This window comes from Molothrus ater, chromosome 2, assembly GCF_012460135.2.
Source record: "Molothrus ater isolate BHLD 08-10-18 breed brown headed cowbird chromosome 2, BPBGC_Mater_1.1, whole genome shotgun sequence".
NCBI classification, from domain to species: Eukaryota; Metazoa; Chordata; class Aves; order Passeriformes; family Icteridae; genus Molothrus; species Molothrus ater.
Window position 1 is genome coordinate 100,783,393 of NC_050479.2, and position 17,781 is coordinate 100,801,173.

At 60.3% G+C, this 17,781-nt stretch overlaps 2 protein-coding genes across 6 annotated transcripts in view; both read left to right on the top strand.

Annotated features, from left to right (window-relative positions):
- The first annotated feature begins 621 nt into the window (after positions 1 to 621).
- STARD10 (StAR related lipid transfer domain containing 10) lies at positions 622 to 7,850 on the top strand. The gene is made up of 6 exons (XM_036391523.2): positions 622 to 941; positions 4,849 to 4,996; positions 5,217 to 5,320; positions 5,502 to 5,619; positions 6,343 to 6,395; positions 6,469 to 7,850. Exons 1-6 carry the CDS (start codon positions 759 to 761, stop codon positions 6,694 to 6,696), a joined length of 834 nt encoding a protein of 277 aa, XP_036247416.1. The 5' UTR covers positions 622 to 758; the 3' UTR covers positions 6,697 to 7,850.
- An 8,949-nt stretch (positions 7,851 to 16,799) lies between these two features.
- ARAP1 (ArfGAP with RhoGAP domain, ankyrin repeat and PH domain 1) overlaps positions 16,800 to 17,781 on the top strand; it is a 28,179-nt gene continuing 27,197 nt past the window's right edge. For all 5 annotated transcript variants that reach the window (XR_004980878.1, XR_004980879.1, XM_036389389.1 and 2 more), the window contains exon 1: positions 16,800 to 17,522. Coding sequence is in view for 3 of the 5 variants with exons in the window: in XM_036389389.1 (XP_036245282.1) it covers positions 16,849 to 17,522 (674 nt within the window). In the remaining 2 variants the exon portion in view is untranslated. The remainder of the gene's footprint in view (positions 17,523 to 17,781) is intronic.

Below are 17,781 nucleotides of genomic sequence, written 5' to 3' on the forward strand. Positions count from 1 at the left end.
CAAGGCCCAGCACTGGCACAAAGGATGGATAATGCATGGGCACAGGGCACGGGCTCACAGCTGAGTGTCACATCAGGGTGACACACAGCCTGGAGAGAGGCTCTGGGTCTCTGTCCTGCACTCGTGTCCCCTCCTACCCCGACTGCAATCATGGAATCGTTTGGGTTGGAAAAGCTGGCTGAGACCATTGAGTCCAACCACTCCCCCTGTACTGGCAAGGGCACTACTAACGTATGTCCTCACATGTGTCACATCTGTCTTTTTAAACCCCTCCGGAGATGGGGACTCCACCAGTGCCAGGGCTGGACAATCAGTGAAGGAATTTTCCCAAAATCCAACCTAAACCTTCCCTGGCACACAGTGCAGGTGTCTCTGCAAGTGCCACAACTCCCTGCACGCGTGTCCTCCAGCAGCTCTCGGTATCCCGCCAGTCCGGGCTGCTCCCCTCTCCCACAGCCTGCCCTTCCTCCCAGCGCTCCCCTTCCCGCCTGCTCTTCCCGGTTTCAGCTCCGACCTTCCCGTTTTTCCCCAGCTCCTCCCCGCTGCTTCTCCCGGTAACCCCGCCCCACACCGAGATCCCTCCCGGTACTCCCGTTCCCCCCGTTTTCCCTCAGGTCTCCCCCGCGCCCGCCCCCGGCGCTTCCCGGCCCGGCCCCGCCCCGGGCCCGCCCCTGCCGGTCCCATCGCGCCCCGCGCCCCGCAATGCCGCCCTAGGGGCTGGCGGCACCGGCACCGGCGGGCTGCGGCGCTCCGGGGCCATGTCGGGTCACGACGGCGGCATGTCGAGTCGCGACAGCGTGCAGATCCCCGACGACCGGGACTTCGGGGCGTTCCGGGCGCAGTGCGAGTCGGAGCGCGGCTGGAACCTCACCTACAGCAAGGGCGGGGTGGGCGTCTGGGTGCAGCTGCTGGAGCCCGAGCGCGCCCTCCACAAGATCAAGGTGAGATCTCCCGCCCGGCACACCCTGGTGCACGGTGAGACATCCCCATCCACCCTAGGCACCCCCAATCCACGGTGAGACCCCCCCACCGGCCGGGCATCCCCCCGGGACCGGGGTACCCAGCAGCGAGGGGCGGGCGCGGGGACCCTGCGGGGACCTGAGGGCAGGAGGGACCCTGGGGCGATGCTGCACCCTGGGCTTGGGGGGAGGGAATGGGCACCCCACAGTGAACGGGGACTGAGTAGGAACTCGGGGGTTTAACCACCACGCAGGGGTGAGGGGGAATCCCAGGGAATAGTGGCGTCCCTCAGGTGATGCAGCGCCTTGGGGCGAGGGGGGACTAGGCCGAGCTGGGCCCCAATGGCAGCAGGGACGCCGGGACAGGTGGGGTTAACTGGCACAGCAGGACAAACGGGCAGTCTGGGGACGCCAGGACAAACACAACTCCAGCAGGGCCGAGCCAGGGACAAGTAGGCACCAGTGAGGGCTGTGCAGGGACACTGGGGGCTCAGCCAGGGAGAGACGGGAATCCCCAGGGTGTGTGGGGCCGTGGGGCCTGGGTGCTGCTTTCTCCCCACTTCACCCATTCGGAATGTCCCTGCCATGCTTGCTGCACACCGGGACTAGGCTTGGGGACTCCTTGGAGCCTGCAGCCTGCTATCACTGGGGTTGTCCCCCTCGGCCAGAGCTCCCTATGTCCCCACTGCATTTCCCCGTGGGTCCCTTCCCTCTTGGTGCCAGTGTGCTGGCACAGGCATGTGCACTTTTATCCTGGCCCTTCCCTCTGGCAAAGTAGGGACACCGGGAATCAAGAGACAACTTGAGACAGGAGCAGCGTACAGATGGGGTTACACTGGAGTCTCTGGCAGGTGTCCCTGTCCCTGGTGGCACCTCCATTAAGCTGTCCTGGTATAGTGGGTGGCATCATCCTTGCCGTGGTGTCGAGCCCGAGTGGTGGCGGTGATGGCGGTGGCAGCAGTGACGACACGGCCTGCTCACACTGCTCTGCAGCAGCTGGCACTGGCCCTGCTGGGGAAACCTGTCCCTGGGCCACTGGCAGTGGCTGTGCCCGGCTCCTGCCATGGAACCACTGGGTTGCTTCCACTGTAGCACTCCCCATGGAGGCGTTTGGGCTGCTGTGACCCAGGAACGGGTCCCTGTTGTGCCCTGGTGGCACCAGTGAACCCTGGGAGGGGGGATGGTGGCCTCTGGGGTGTAGGGGGTAACTGGTGCCACCTGCACCCTGCCCCATCCCCACAGAGGTGGGGACCCGTGGTGGGTGGGATGCAGAGTGTCCATCACTGTGCCATCCAGGCATGATGGCACGGGCATGGCTCTGTGTGACAGTGCATCCTGACCTCCCCCCCCCCCGTCCCCCCAAGCTCCTCGTGTCCCCCAGCCCTGCTGCTTGCTCTTGGGGGGCTGCATCCCAAAACATGCCCTGGATTGAGGTGGCGCCTGGGTGCGTCCCCTGCCTGTCCCACAATCCCAGTGTGCCACGTTGGCGTGGCAGGGACCCAGCCCACTCCAGGATGTCCTGGAACAGCTGCTCCTGCCACCGCACCTGGAGCTGTCTTTTGCCTGCGGGGGTCCCTGAGCCAGGTCCTGCCTCTTTCCACACCCTCCTCGACAAATCCTGCTTGGAAAGGTCCTGCTGGGTGTTCATGTGTTGATTCCATGCGTGTGCCACTGGGTATTGGAGACCCTGTGGGGTAACAGTCCTTGTCCCCACCTCGTGGCCCCCAGCAGCACCCAGGCCCACCATCCCATCCAGGATGAAACGCTCCTGCTGGATTTTGAAGGGAGGGACACATGTGGCATTCACGGCAAGGTGCAGCCCAGGGGTTTGCCCTCCTGCTGGGGGTCTCTGTGTGGGTGCTGGGCATTCTCTGCAGCTTCCCAAGAGCTGTTTTCCCCCTGAATTCATCCTGGATTCCTCCTGGATTCCTTTCCTAATTAAGTGGAACCTGAAGGTCTCGCCCTGCTTTGAGGCTGCCGCCCCCTCCTCCCCGCCCCCCTCCATTAGGGATGCAGCTCCCGTCTAACCTGTTTTCTGGAGTCTGGGAACAAGCTGGTGCCATGGCTGATTTCTCAGTGGGACATTTGGTGGCCTTGGGACTGGCTACGGGTTGGGGGAACCCAGCCAGGACACCCCATCCTACCCGGTGGGGCAGTGAGTTGGTACCTGGGCATCTGAGATCTCCCAGGGATGATGGGTTTCCCTCTAAATGGGCTGTTCCCAAAGGATGGCCAGGAGCCATCCTGTAGGATGCAGCAGAGGGATCTGGGGTGTTGGTAAAGCTGCCAGTGAGGATGAGCTTGGGGACTCCCTTGGTGGCTGCAGGCAGGGGTGGTGGGTTTCCCTTTGGATCTGCTCCTGTCCCACAGTCTGGCACCCATTCTATGTTCCCTCAGGCACAGCATAACCCCAGCCCTGGGGACTTCATCTCTTTCTCCTCCACCTCCTCTTCCTCCTCCTCCTCACCCAATTAGTCAATATTGACTCAGGGTTGGGGCATGTGTTTCCAGGCACTTCCCAGGTGGCACCATCCCCTCTCCTGCTGCGACCCCCCTGGCACCCCCCCAGGATGTGAGTCACCTGCAGGGCACGTCCTGCACTACTGGCCTGACTAGCCTTGCTGCTCTGGGAATAATGCACCTGAGCACCTGAGCATGGTGCTGGGCTGGCCTGGCTGCAGCGGGGAGCGGGGCTTCTTCAAGGAAGTTATCCAGGCAGGCTCTCCCCAAACCTGCCCTGCAGCAGTGGGTGTTCCCAGACAAGTTTTTGGGTGAATGGAGGAGCTGGAGATGTGCTCTGTGGAACAGGGATGGGTCACTGAGATTGAGGATGAGCAGGGTGGGGTTGAGGGCAGACTCCATGAGGCAGGGATGGATCTGTGGGGTTGAGGATGAGCACTGTGGGGGTGAGACTGGTCTCTATGGGACAAGGATAGGATTGAGGATGGGTGCTGTGGGGGAACGGGCCCCATGGCTGTGTCCCACTAAGGGGCTATGTGAGGCTGTGCCCCATTGTGGGTGCTTCTGTGCCCCTTCCCAGGGCTGGGGGGGTCTCTAGTACCGTGTGCTGGGGTGACAGGGCCAGGCCTAAATCCTGAAGCACAGGGTCTGGGGGCCAGAGGAGCTGATGCCATCCCTGGGGATAAACAGGAGCCATCAGGGCATTCCCAGGGACAGGATGGTCTCCCTGCCCCACGCTTGGCTCCAGCACCCTTGACCTCAGCAGGTGGCATCCCCTCCCTTCACCTTCTCCGTTGTCCTTGTCTCCTCGCCTTCCCTGGATCTGGCTGCCGTAGTTATGGAGCAGCTGCCCACTCTGCAGCCCCCAACCCCTTCTCTGTGATCCATGCTGCCCCAAGGCATCAGGCACAGGCTCCTCTTGGCTCCCCTGTGCAGGGATGCCACTTTGGGGGGAGCACATCCACACTGATGGGGTGGCAGGTGGGAAGCAGGGTCTCATAGCACCCAGGATTCAGCTCCACACTGCCTTGAGGCCCTGTGTGCCTGTGCTACAGGGATGGCTGGGATCCAGGTTGGGATCCAGGTCTTCTTGGAGGAGGTTGCATTGATTTTTTTTAAAAAACAAATAAGAGGAGACACCTCCCCCCCCCGCCACTTGCTAGGGCTTCCCACAGCTGCCTTCCCACTTGGGGGTCCCCATGGCCTCCTTCTCTCCCAGGGGTCCCCACAGCCACTCTCACACTTTGGGATCCCCACTGCCTCCCCACTGCTGTCCTCTTACACGTTCCCCACAGTCACCTTCCCACCTGGGGGTCCCAGTGGCCATCCTCCCACCACGAGGTCCCCGCTGCCATCCTGCTGGGGGTCCCCACAGCCCCCTTCCCACCTGGGGGCCCCTGGTAGGTGTCTGATGCCCCCTGCCTTGCAGTGCAGGATGGAGTGCAGGGACGTGCCGGCGGAGACGCTCTACGACGTGCTCCATGACATCGAGTACCGCAAGAAGTGGGACACCAACGTCATCGAGACCTTTGACATCGGGAGGCTGACGGCCAACTCCGATGTGGGATACTACGCCTGTGAGGAGGGGCCTGGGGGATCTGGGTGCTCCTGGGGGAGGGCTGAATCCCTGGGCTGCTACCACTCCACCCTGGGCTTGGCATCTGGGGGATCCATGGTGTGTGGCGTTGAAGGGAGGAGCCTGTACACCAGTTGCGGGGGGATTTGGAGGGCAGAAGAGGACCCCATTCTTGAAGGTGGGTGTCTCACTCTGGAACATCCACCCGGTGCTGTCCCTAGGGAGGTGTCCCAAGCCCCTGAAGAACCGGGACGTGGTCACGCTCCGCTCCTGGCTGCCCATGGGCTCTGACTACATCATCATGAACTACTCTGTCAAGCATCCTGTGAGTTTAGTGGGGCACTGGGGCTGCTGTGGTGCTGGGCTGGGGCTGGGGCTCACTCAGAGCTTGGGGAGATAGGTTGGAGAGTTGAGGGGGTCGTGACAACCCTGCTTGTGGCTGGTGCCTGCTGTACCCCACCTGCCCTGCCAGTGACTCGTGTTCCCTCCCTGTTGGCCCCCCACAGAAGTATCCCCCCCGCAAGGACATGGTGCGGGCTGTCTCCATTCAGACAGGCTACCTGATCGAGGGCACGGGAGCCAAGAGCTGCACCATCACCTACCTGGCACAGGTGGACCCCAAAGGTGAGAGAGGGACCCCCAGCTCTGTGCCCTGGGGCTCAGCACCCTCAAGTCCTCCCTCGTGTCAGTGTGTGCTTGGGGGGGGGGGGGGGCAGTGGGGTCCTAGTGGAACTCAGGGGGGGCTTAGTGGGGGGCTCATTGGGAGTTCAGGGGCTTAATCGGGGCTTTGGGCTCAGTGGGGTCTCAAGAGTAGCTTGGGGGGCTCAGGGTGGGCTGGGGGAAGGTGAATGGGCACTCACTTGGACTTAATGGGGGCTCAGTGGGAGCTCAGGTTGGGCTGGGGGCAGCTCAGTGTGGATTCCTTTGGGGCTCTGGCACTTCAGGGCAGGGTCAGTAGGGCTTCAGGAAGTCTCGGGTTGAGCTCAGTGGGACTCGGGGTGGGTTCAGGAGGACCTGTGGATATGCTCAAGGTGGGCTTGGAAGGGCTCATCAGCAGGAGCATCTTGGGATGGAGCATGGAGCAATGTCAGGAGAAAACATCTTGGGCCTGTTCTCTTGAAATCTTTCATTTTTGGGGGTTGAAGAGGGACCCAAAATGCTGAAATCACTGTTTTTGACCTCTGCAAGAGCAAAGAGCAGTGTGGATTGAACCCTTTTCCTTCCCTCTCTCTAGCCACATGTGCCCACTGAGAGTGCTCTGGGGGTCACACGTGTGGGGGTCCTGGTTGTTAGGCACCTGGGGGATGCTGGGGGTCCCACTCCCAGCTGCCCCTCCCTTCTCTCCAGGTTCCTTACCGAAGTGGGTGGTGAACAAATCCTCCCAGTTCCTGGCCCCCAAGGTGAGTCTGTGGCACAGGGGTGGGGCTGGTGTGGGGTGAGGGGTCTCTGTGCCCATCTCACTCTTCCTCCCAGGCGATGAAGAAGATGTACAAGGCATGCCTCAAGTACCCTGAGTGGAAGCAGAAGCATGACCCTCACTTCAAGCCCTGGCTGTTCCCGGAGCAGAGCCGGCTCCCAGCCCTGGCCCTCTCCGAGCTCTCCCTCCAGCATGCGGATTCCCTGGAAAACATTGACGAGAGCTCCCTGGCCGAGAGCAAGGAGGACCGTGGCGAGGGCAGCGACGAGGACAGCCTGACCTGATTCCCCTGGGAGCTCCTCTCCTCGTTCCCCTGGCTAGGACAGCCTGACATAACCCCCCGCCCCGGGGGCTCCTCTCCCTATCCCCCCACTTCCAACATGGTTTGTGTCTCTATCTCACACACCTGTACACATGCACCCCCACTTTGGGTTTCAGGGGGACCCCCCTCATTGTTGTACCCCTGTCTGGGGACAGCAGGGACATAGTGGGTCCCCCAGGGTGAGAAGTTGGGGGTTGTCTGGTTGCTGAGCCCTTGTGGGACACTAGAGTTGTCCCTATAGGTGGCAAACCCAAAGTGACCTTCAGCTTTTGAGGGGGGCAGAGGAAAAGGGGGGGCCCTGTGCCCGCTCCTCAGTCTTGGAGACCCTTACACTGCACTCCCCCTCTGCCCCCCATTCCTGCTCCCCATCTCTCTGTTATGGTCCAACAGAATTGCCTTCATCCCATGGGATCCCCACCCCCAGCAGACCAGCACCAGGGGGTGCTCGGGCACCTGCCTGCACCTCTGGGTGTGCAGAGGGGTTTGGGGAGCTTCTGGCACCTCCTGGCATGCTGGGTAGGAGGGCCTTTGGGGTTTTTTGGCATCTCCAAGCATGTAGAGGGGAAGCTTCTAGGCTCCTGGCACCTCCAGCATGTTGGAGGGGATGTTGGGGTCTTACCTTCAGGCATGTAGGAGGAGTTGAGGGGCTCATGGCACCTCCAGATGTGTTGTGGGCATTTTGGGGGCTCCTGGGATCTCCATTCATGTTGGGGGGTATTCTTATGGAGTCTCAGCATCTTCAGGTTTGTTTGGGGGAAGTTTTGGGGTAAGTTCACACCTCCAGGTGTGCCCAGTGTCTCTGGGGGCTCCCAGCATCTTCAGGCGCATTGAGAGGACTTGGTGGGACTCCTGGCACCTCCCGGTGTTCTGTGAGTCTCTGAAGGCTCCTGTCCTGTCCCCTGCCTTTCTAGGATGGGGACCCTTTCCAAGCTGGGTGCCTGGACCCTTCCTCCACTGGAATTTGAGGCCTTGACTGGGGGTTTGGAGCTGGTCTTTGGCCATGCTCCTGCCCCCTCCTTTTCTGGGGGTGCACAGGGACATGGGAGATTTTGTACCTTGTACCAGAGTTGATTATTTAGGAATAAAATAATTGAATCTGGCATGGGAGGGACTCGGCCTCTGTCCCACCTTGGTCCTTTGGTAGCCATCCCTGTTCCCATAGTGTACTCAGGCAGGGGGTCCCTGCTCATGGTGGTTGCTGGGGGGACCCTCACCTCCACGGGGGCTCTGGGTGATGGTGATGCCACCAGAGGGTGGCAGAGAAACCCCTAAAATGAATTTGCACTGGACACGGATTAGGCATGAGGCTACACACCCCTTGTAGTTTGTTTGCCCACAGCCCCAGCCAAGCCAGTACCACCAGTACATTTACCCCCAAAACCTCCTCTGGGAGAGGAGACGTGGGGGGCTGAACTTTGGGGGCACTCTGGGGGGATACACCCTGGCTTCTCCAGGAGGAGAATACTGGGGAACAGAGCTGGAACTCCCTGGATTGTGGGCCCTTTGTGGAGCCCTGGGACTCTTGTCTCCTCCTGGGGTGCACCCAAGGGCAAAGCTGCTTGTGCACCCCACTTCTGCCCTCCTAGTGCTGTGGCACCCCAACACCTCAGCAGGCCCCAGCCCTTCTGTGTGCCCCAGCAGGGTGGTCTTGGTGGGTGGCATTGTCCAGCATGTGCCATCCTCTGTGCCTGTGTCTGTCACCTGTGGGGCTGGGGTGGGCACTAGGGACTTGCTTCCCGTTTCTCCTGTTAATTTCCACCCCCTCCCACCCTCCTGCACTGCTCCCAATTAAAAATAGAACCCAATTAAAAAGCAACCCGCCTGGCAGGTTGGAAATGGAGCTGAACTGGATACAGGACATGCTGCAGCAGCTCTGGAGCCAGGGGGACACTGAGCAGGGCAGGTGACGGGGTAAAGCCCCTTGTGGGGAGGGTTTAGCTCTGTCAGCTCTGGGAAGTACAGCTGGAGACCCAGAGCTGCAGGACCAGAGAGAAGATGGCTCCAAAGGGAAATGGAATATGCTCTGGAACATGTCTGGTGCCAGGGGGGCTGAGAAGAGCTGGGGCACAGGTAGGATATGTGGAGGGGGGCAGTGATCTAAGGGCTGTCCTGGGGACATCCTCAGGTGCTGACATGGGTCATCCCTGAAATGCTCCTGGGAAGGGGTACAAGGTTTCAGCCCTCAAGGGATCAGGCATTGCCGCTGGCACCTGGGGTCTCAGACAGGACTTTGTTGTGTGACACCCCCCAAACTGGGTAAGGCCATGGCACCCTTATCCTCTGCCAAAGGCTCTGGGAGGGTATCCCCCCAGATGGATCCAAAGGCCCGGGATAGGAGAGCAGGGACATGTGATTGGGTCTGGGGAGCAGGAGGGGATAACGTGGGGGATGTGATGGCTCCGGGGACTGGGGCAGGGAGGGGGGGGGGGGTGTGGTGGGCTGGTGTAGGGGGGATGCAGGCAGTAAAGGAGCTTTTTGGGGTATTTCACGCTGGCCCCCTGGCCGAGCCCCCCTGAGCAGCAGCAGCAGCAGCAGCATGGCCGGGCTGTGGGGCTGAGCCTGCCCCTCCTGCCCTGAGCAGCAGCAGCATGGCCGGGCTGTGGGGCTGAGCCTGCCCCTCCTGCCCTGGCCTCGCGTGGGCGAGGGGCCGAGCAGGGGGGGCTTCCACCCCCGGAGCCGGCAGCCAGCGTGTCCCGGTCCCTGAGCGCCGGATGAAAGGACCATTGTCCCAGGCTGGGCAGCCGTGAAGGCTGGCCATGGACACCCCACATCCCCTCGGTGTCCCCCAGCCCTCCCACTCTCCTTCTTACCCCCCACTAAGACCTTGGGAATTGTTCGGGGAGGCAAGAACCCCACGCGCAACCCGTTCATTATTTTTTTGGGGAAAGTCCTGGCAGCTTTCCCCTTGAATCCTGTTTCCATGAGGCAGCCAAAGCTCCGTGCGGGAACAAGCCCGGGCCTGGCAAGGGGGGCCCGGAGTGCCCCCGCCCCGGGAAGCGCCCCGGCATCCTCTGGGAGCCGCCGCTGCCACCGGACAGAGGTACCGGGTGCTCCGGGGGGCTGCAGGGGCACCCCCAGCTCGGGTGGGGACAGGGGAGGGGGGACACTGTGCCTTTTCTGCGCGGTTTTTCTCCTGGGGGAGGTCGTGTTTCTTTCCACGTGTTTCTGTGGGCACACGGGGGGGCACTGGGGATACTGGGAGCTGCTGGGGCGGTGGGGAGAGTATGGATTGTTCCCCGGCTCAGTGCAGCAGTGGTGTGCCCTCCCCAACCCCCCCGACTGGGGTACTCATGCCGCAGATTGCCCCAGCTCAGCCCCGATACTCCCCAGCCACATTCCAATACGCCCCAGCTCACTCTCAGCACACCTTAGCTCAGCCACAATATGCTCCAGTTCACCCCCAGAACCCCCACCACAATCCCAGCACATCCCAGCTCAACCCTGGTTCAATTCCAGTATGCTCCAGGTGCCCCCCAGGAGACCCCAGCTCACCCTGAGCACACCCGAGCTCAATCCCAGCTCAACCCCAGCACGCTCCAGCTGAACCCTGCTACTCCCCAGGTGCCCCTCAGCTGCCCCAAGCAGACCCCAACTCATTCCCAGTGCACCCCCACTAAATCTCAGTACACCCCAGTTCAACTCAGCACATCCCAGCTCAAAGCCAGTTCATCCCAGTTTAATCCCAGTATTCCCCAGCACGTCCCAGCTTCTCCTCAGTATATTCCGATTCATCCCAACACTTCCCAGCTCAATACCAGCACATCTCAGCTTAACCCCAGGTCAACCCCAGCCTTCCCAGTTCACTTCCAGCATATCCCAACTCCCCTGAGCAGACCCCAGCTCAGCCCCAGTCTCCAGGGAACCCTGGCATTGCTGATAGCCCCCATTCCTGTGCCACTGCAGGGGTCCTATTGCCTGGTTGGGCTGAGTGACATGTTGGGGGACACTGGATGGTTGTGCTGCCCATGCCAGGGGTGAAGCTGGGAACAGGGGACCCCGAGGGCCCAGCTGGCAGATTTGTTTTCTGCTGGGGATCTGGCATGTCCCTGTTCATAGCCAAAAACCAGCGTCAGCTGCTGGCCCCCTGCCAGCAATGCCTGTGCCACACTAACACCACCAACAGCACCCAGGTGCCAGGGTTGCTGGTAGTGGGCTTCCCTTGCTTTCCTCCTCCTCTTCCTCACTGCTTTCCAATCTGCCTGGTGAAGCCTGGAGCTTTGGCAGTGCTGTGCAGCTGGAACTGGGATGGTGGTTGCTTTGTCCTGCAGAAATGGCAAGCTGGTTCCACAGGACACCTTCACACTGATGGGGCCATCAGCTTGGTGTTTATGGTGCCCACAAGATCCACCTGCACGGGCGGTTCCTAGGTCCTGCCCCACTGCAATTTTAATTTGTGGGTTCAGCCTCAAAAGCCAATTTTTGGAGGCACTGAGCTGAGTGCTAGGGGGTGCTACTCTGGGGTGCTGGGAGAAAGGTAGCAAGGAAAGCTCCTCCAAGAGCTTATGGTGGCTTTCTGGGGGTGCTCCAGCAGCCACTGGGGATGTGTTTTTATGGGCCACAGCCAGGACATCAGGGATAGGGATATTTAGAGCAATATTGAGGATGTGTTTGCTGCTAGAACTTAGCTTCAGAACAAGGTGGGCCTTGAGATTTTGGGGGTGTCTTGTGGGAGGCAGGGAGTGATGCAGCTCCGGTGGCAGGACTCTGTGGGGGGTTTGATTCTTGGGGACACTGCAGATGGGTCCCCCAAATCTACAGGTGAGGGAGAGCCTGGCTGTGTAGAAAGTCCTTTACAAAGTGGGGGTGGGTGCATGGGGCTGGTGATCCCTGTGCTTCTGTCTCTGCTGCAGCATCTCCTGGCTTGGCTTATCTGCAGTGCTGTAGTGGCCAGGGGGATCCAGGGGATGGCTCTGGCATGGTGTGACCCTGCTGTGGGGGACAGGGCCTGTGCACCCCAATGAGCATGAAGAGGAGGCTGGAGGGCATCAGGGCTGGAAAAGGGTGCACCCCATCCACAGCTGGAGGGGTCACCCCGTCCCACGATACTTTCAGTTCCCACTTACGGGAAAGTGAAAGCAGGACCTGCATGGTTTTAGTGCTGGGAATGGGGCTGATTTCTCATGGAGGAAGGAGATGCCCTGCTTCCCAGGGGGACCCATCAGGGACAGGGACCCATCCTCTGCAGCCAGGCTGTTGGCACAGCCCCCCCTCAGCATCACCAGACCCTGGGACACTGGGGCTCCTCTGGGGTGGCTGTGCACGTGGGGTTTGGCTTCCTGACCTAGTTTGCTGGCGGCTTCCATAAAGTGTGTCAGGAGCTGAGAGCATTCCAGTGGAACTCAGTGGGTAGCGACAGCATTGCCAGATGTATTTACCCCTTTTCTGGCTGGATTTCCTCATTTCTGGTTGGATTTACCACTTTTTTGACTGGATTTGCTCATTTCTGGCTGTATTTGCCTGTTTTCTGGCTAGATTTGTGAGGCAGGCAGCAACACCTTGGAAGGGAATGCTGTTTGCTGATGCAAACTCATCTGTTTGTTGGTGCCACAGCCTGGGACATGTTTACCTTCCTAGGTTTTGCTTCCATGGGGGAAGGGGAATGTAGGTGGGACCTTGGGGAAACGAGGAACCCTCAGTTTTCCTGCCTCCTTGTTCCTAACTTCTCACCCACCTCATCACTGCCCACCTCCCACCTCTATGCACACCCTCCACCTGCACACAGAGCTGCCTTGTGGCAGCTCCCCTGTCAGGGCACACCCTGGTGTGTGTGTGAGCCCTCTGGCTTCTTCTCATGAACCACCTGGAAATGGCAACTCATGACAGAGGGAGGAGGCTCCAGAGAAGCAATTCTACCACCTCTGGATGGTGATTCCACAAGCCTGAACTTGATCCCTGAACAGTGCCCGGGGGGTTTGAATATCATTTGCAATTTCTTTGGCTGAGAAGATCTTGAAAATGAAAAAGCCTCACCTTCCCAGGAAATACCTTGGGTGCTGCTGAGCAGGTGGGCACCCACTGAGGTGGAGTTTGGAGGGTTTGGGTGGGAAGGGGTCTGTGGAGTTTGGGGTAATCACTGCTTGCTGAGGATTCTGCTTGGGCAGTTTCAGAGTGAGGATGTGGTGCTTTTGATTCCCAGCTGGGTGGGGAATCTGCAGTGGCCCTGGGAGGTCTGTTGGGGTCATCACATTCACCCCCTGGATCCAGCAGGGACACTGGTGACATTGGCCTCATTCTGGCTGGCCGTGGCCCCTTGTCTGAGGATCTCTCCTTAATTTAGGCAGGAAAGGGTAAAAATTACTGTGGTGTGAGTCTGGTTGCCCAGTGCTGCTGGAGCTTGGTGGCTGAAGAAGCCCCTTCCCCCTGTTCCCACAGGTCCTTCTGCCACTCAGCTTTACCCTGGTGGGTTACAGCTTACTGCCCTCTCTGGGAATCCACAGGGGTCCTGGTGTGTTGGGACATGGCAGCCACCTGCCTGCTTGTCCCTTTCTGCCCAGTGGCCAGAGCTTGGCTTGTCCTGCTGCCCCACAACTCCCTGTCCTTGGTACCTGGTTCCTGCTGCAGCAGTGCTGAGCTCTCACTTCCCAGAGATCACCCTGCCTGGCTCTTCCTTCCTCTCCTGCTGAAAGCCCTGCCCCGTCCTTCTGTCACCCAGGGCTCATACCACCTCAGATCCAGCCTTCTCATGGCAGCTGTGGTCAGTGCCTCACCACACTGAGGCCTCACAGCTCTGCTTGGGGCTCTTGCACCACATCCTAGCTCAGAGCTCTGCTCGGCTTTCCGGAAAGTTCCCATCGCTGAGGTGGCGTTTGAGGAAGTACCAGAGCGGGCAGAGACCCCTTGGCAAACCTCCACTGCTCCAGCTGGACCACGGGCAGGCTGGCCACCTCCTGCTGCTGCTGAGCCCAGGGACCTGTGCTGGTAACGAGCTTTCCTTGATTAATGAGCCCACAGAGCTGGGCAAGGGGAACATGGGGCGCAGGCAGGGTTTGCCTACATTGGAGGAGGAATTGCAGTGGGAAGCAGATCAATCAAGCGGGTACCAGACACCCAGCAGGGCTCCTGTGCTGGATTTTCCTGGCTCATGGCCACTATTCTGTGGCAGGGAAGAGCTGTGGGGTGGCCACCACTTTATTACCTGGTGCCTGGGTGCTGAGTGCAGCTCTGTCAGTGACATCCTGATGGCCCTGGTCACACTAGTGAATTCCTGGCACGTCATTAGAGGTAACAGGGATTACCCAGGGGAAGCTGGAGCCACTGAAGGGAGCATGCTCGCCTGTCACTTCAGTCAGAGCCCATAGCTTCCATGGCATGCACAGCTCCTTAATTGAACAATTGTGCAGCTGGAACTGGGATGGTGGTTGCTTTGTCCTGCAATAATAGCAAGCTGGTTCCACGGGACACCTTCACGCTGCTGGGGCCATCAGGTTGGTGTTTGGGGTGCCCACAGGCTGCACCTGCACAGGGGGTTCCTAGATCCAGCCCTCATTAGTGCCCTACCTGAGGGTTGGGAAGCCCATGGCCCTGAGAGAGTGGTGGGGTGCAGTGGGAGAAGGGTGGGCACACCCCTGCATCACAGGGGGCTACTCCCTGGGTCAGGATGCTCAGCTCTGCTGGGGGAAGAGATGCATCCCAAATGTTCTCTTGAGTTGGGGGCATCTGGTGGGCTGGGGTAGCTGCAGAAGCCCCTAGAAAAGCAGCCAACACCCAAGTTTGGGGAGAGAGGGGCTTGCTGAGCCCCTTGGTCCAGAAAAAGGGAACCAGCACCAGGCACCCCCAGATCCTTCATCCCCAGCACTGGGAGAGTGAGGGCTCTGTGGGTTTGGGATGGGGCTGAGGGGTATTTTGGCATCCTGACTTATCCCCCCAGAGCACCAGCCACAGTGCCAGGGTGCTGGCAGTCTTTGCCATTCCCTCCTCACACCATTTGTCCGGCCTTTAAGTCTCTTACAAAACAGCCCCTGTGGTGTTGCCTAATCCCAGAGAGGAATGCAGTGGGTCAGCACTGGGAGGATTTGTGCTTGGCAGGGGCCACAGCCAGGGTGACCCCCCAAACCCCAGCAGCCAGCTGGGTTACAGCATCTCCCTATCTTGGTTTTGCTTCTGGAATATCCTCATCTTGTTTAGCACAGAGGTTAAATGATTAATGATTGGAGGAGGGAACCTAGCAAAGGCCTGATGAATTATTTACTTGGTGAGGGCAAAGGGCCCGACAGCAATGGGAGCTGTCAGCCTGGCACACCGGGGACTTCCCTTGCTGGAGTTGTGTCCCCATCCCTGTCCCTGGTGAGCAGCAAGGAGGGCCCTCAGCCACCCCAGATAGTGCTGGGACAGCGCCAGTGGTGAGTGCTGGTGCAGCTGTCCCTTCCTGCCAGGTCTGTCCGACCACTGCATCGATGTCCTGGCACAGCAGGGGATGTTGGCACTGGTGTCAGTGGGTGACATTGGTGGCAATTCCTTGGCTCTGGCCAGGATGGGGGACATTTGTGGGAGCCCCATCGTGGTGTCACTGTGTTTCCCTCTGCTCCTCCACAGCCGGTGCCCAGCTGGGGTGGAGCCTGCCTGTGCTGGTGTCACTGGGATGTGGTGACAGCCATGTCACCCAGCACCATCACTTATCCATTTTCAGTAATAGATGAGGGCTTTCTAGGTGTGGAGGTGGAAGAGAGAATTTTATTCTGATTCGGGGATTTTTGTGGTGCTGGGACCAGTGGAAAGGTCCTGGGTGCTGCTGATTTCTCTGGTGCTGCCAGCAAGGAGCCACAGGGGTCAGCCAGCCCCGTGTCCTGGTTGCTCCTTCCTTGGACACTTGATCCTGGGAGCCTGAAGCAAAGCCAAACTGTACCAGGAAGTGCCAGGGAAGTGGCACTGTGGCCACATCCCAGCAGCACCACTGAGATGCTGGTGTCTCCAGGTGTAGGAGTCACTGGCTGTGGGGACCCCATGGTGCCTCAGGCTCGGCAGTGTCCAGTTCGTGCCGGGTTGAGAGCGAGCTTTGCTCAGCTGTGCACTTTGCACCGAAACCGCAAGTGCTGCTGAGGGGCCTGCCTGAGTCACAGAAAATGTGACTCTGACAGCAGATCAGACTGGCCTATTTACAGCTCCAGGAAATCCTCTGGCTCCTTCTTAGCAGGTCTAGAGAAACCTCCAGCAAACACAAAATAAGATGGTGCTGGGGTCACAAGCAATGCTGTGTGTGCTGGCGTGACGGGATCTGCCTCCTGCCGAGGCTGTGATGCTGGTGGGTGGGAAGGGCAGGCATCCCATCTGCTGCTTGTGGGATAACAGGGATTTGCCCTGCCAACAGCTACAGTGTGGGACGGGTGTTCTGCTGCAGGAGCTGGGACATCAATGAGCCCCATGTCCCATGCTCTGGATGCCACAAGGGCACTCTGCTAGGTGTGTGCACCAAGGGTGCTGTACAGGTGCTCCAGGGTGTGGTGCCATGCCAGAGCAGTGCCAGGGACAGACAGGGCTCTGGAGCTGGGAGCAATGCCATAGTGGGCATATGGTCTGTGAGGAGGGGTTTGGTGTGGTTTGGGTCGGGGGCTCCAGTGACAGCACCTTGCTACTGGCTGTGATAGGGACAGTCTGGGAGAGGGGACAGCCTTCTGGATCCACCTGTCCATGTCACCCTATCCTGGCTTGCTGCTGTAAACCAGGAGCTGCATCCTGGAGGGTGACAGCCCTGAGGTGCAGCCAACAGCTCCCCTGCCCTTGAATCATGCATATTCAGGTATATTCCCTGATTATTCACAATGTGGATAATCCCCTATTGCTCTGTGCCACAGCCCAAATGCCACCCCCTGGGACCAAGCTGGGGTCCCATGGTGCCTTCATCCCTAAAGGGATGGCCTCTATGTTTCAATGCCTAAACTGGGACCCTCCAGCATTTCCACACCCCTGCATCCCCCCAGTTCAGGACTGGGTGATCCTGGGGACACAGCATGGTTGGAGGCTGGGAATATTGGTTTTGGGACTCCAACTTCACCTGGTGTGTGTTTTGAGACCGATCCTGATGCTGTTGTCTCCATTCCCAGGTCCTGATGTCATCCTGAGCCTTGCTGGCAACAGAAGATGCACTGAGTGGTGCAGGTTTCTGTGGCCAGCCCCTGCCATGGAGGAGGAGGGATCTCTGCCGGTGGCCGCCTGGCTGTCTGCCGTCCACCTCGACCAGTATGTGGAGAGCTTCCAGCAAAGCGGGCTGTGGTCGGTGTGGGACTGCCGGGCTCTGACGGACGAGGGGCTCACCCGCCTTGGGGTGCTGCTGCCCGGCCACCGCCGCCGCATCCTCCTGGGCTTGCAGAAAGCCTTTGCCGAGGCGCCGCCGCCCGCCGGGACTCAGCAGCCCCCTGGCAGCAAACCTGTCCCCATGAAGCGCCACATCTTCCGTCCGAGCGCTGCAGCAGCGCCGGAGCAGCCGGAGCCCCGGTGCCCGCCGGTGCCCGCTGGGACACCCCCGCTGGAGCCAGAGAGGGGGGCAGGCTTCACCCAGCTGCCCCCACCCATCCCACCGAGGGTGGGCTGCCGCCCTCCCCTCAAATTCTCGCCATCGCTATCGGGGGACAGCCCCGAGCCCCCCCCTGTGTCCTGCAGCCATCTCCCAGCCCTGGAGGACCCCTCTCCAGCAGCCCTCGGGGAGAAGCCCTCCGCCGACAGCAGGGCCAGACTCCCGCTGCCACCACTGCCGGCCAAGCGACACCAGGTGGAAACCAAGTGCCAGAGCCTGAAGGGCCCCCCAGTGCCTGACCGCCCCCCCGTGCTGCCCCCCAGGGCTGTGTCCCACAGGAGGTAAGGGGGGGTGGCAGGGGCATGGCCCTGGGGACGCCCCAAGACGGCTGGGTAGGGGCTACTGGGATGGGGGTGGGACCCTCATGGGTTACCCTGGAGTACCTGTGCTCTCCTCAGACCTTAGCACATCTCCTGGGGGTACCCCCAGCCCCAGCCCGTCCCATGGGGGTACTAACCCTTCCCCCAACCCCAGCACAACCCCTGGGGGTACCCCTGCCCCAGGCCACAGCACATTTCCCTGGGCTACCAGCACCGGGGC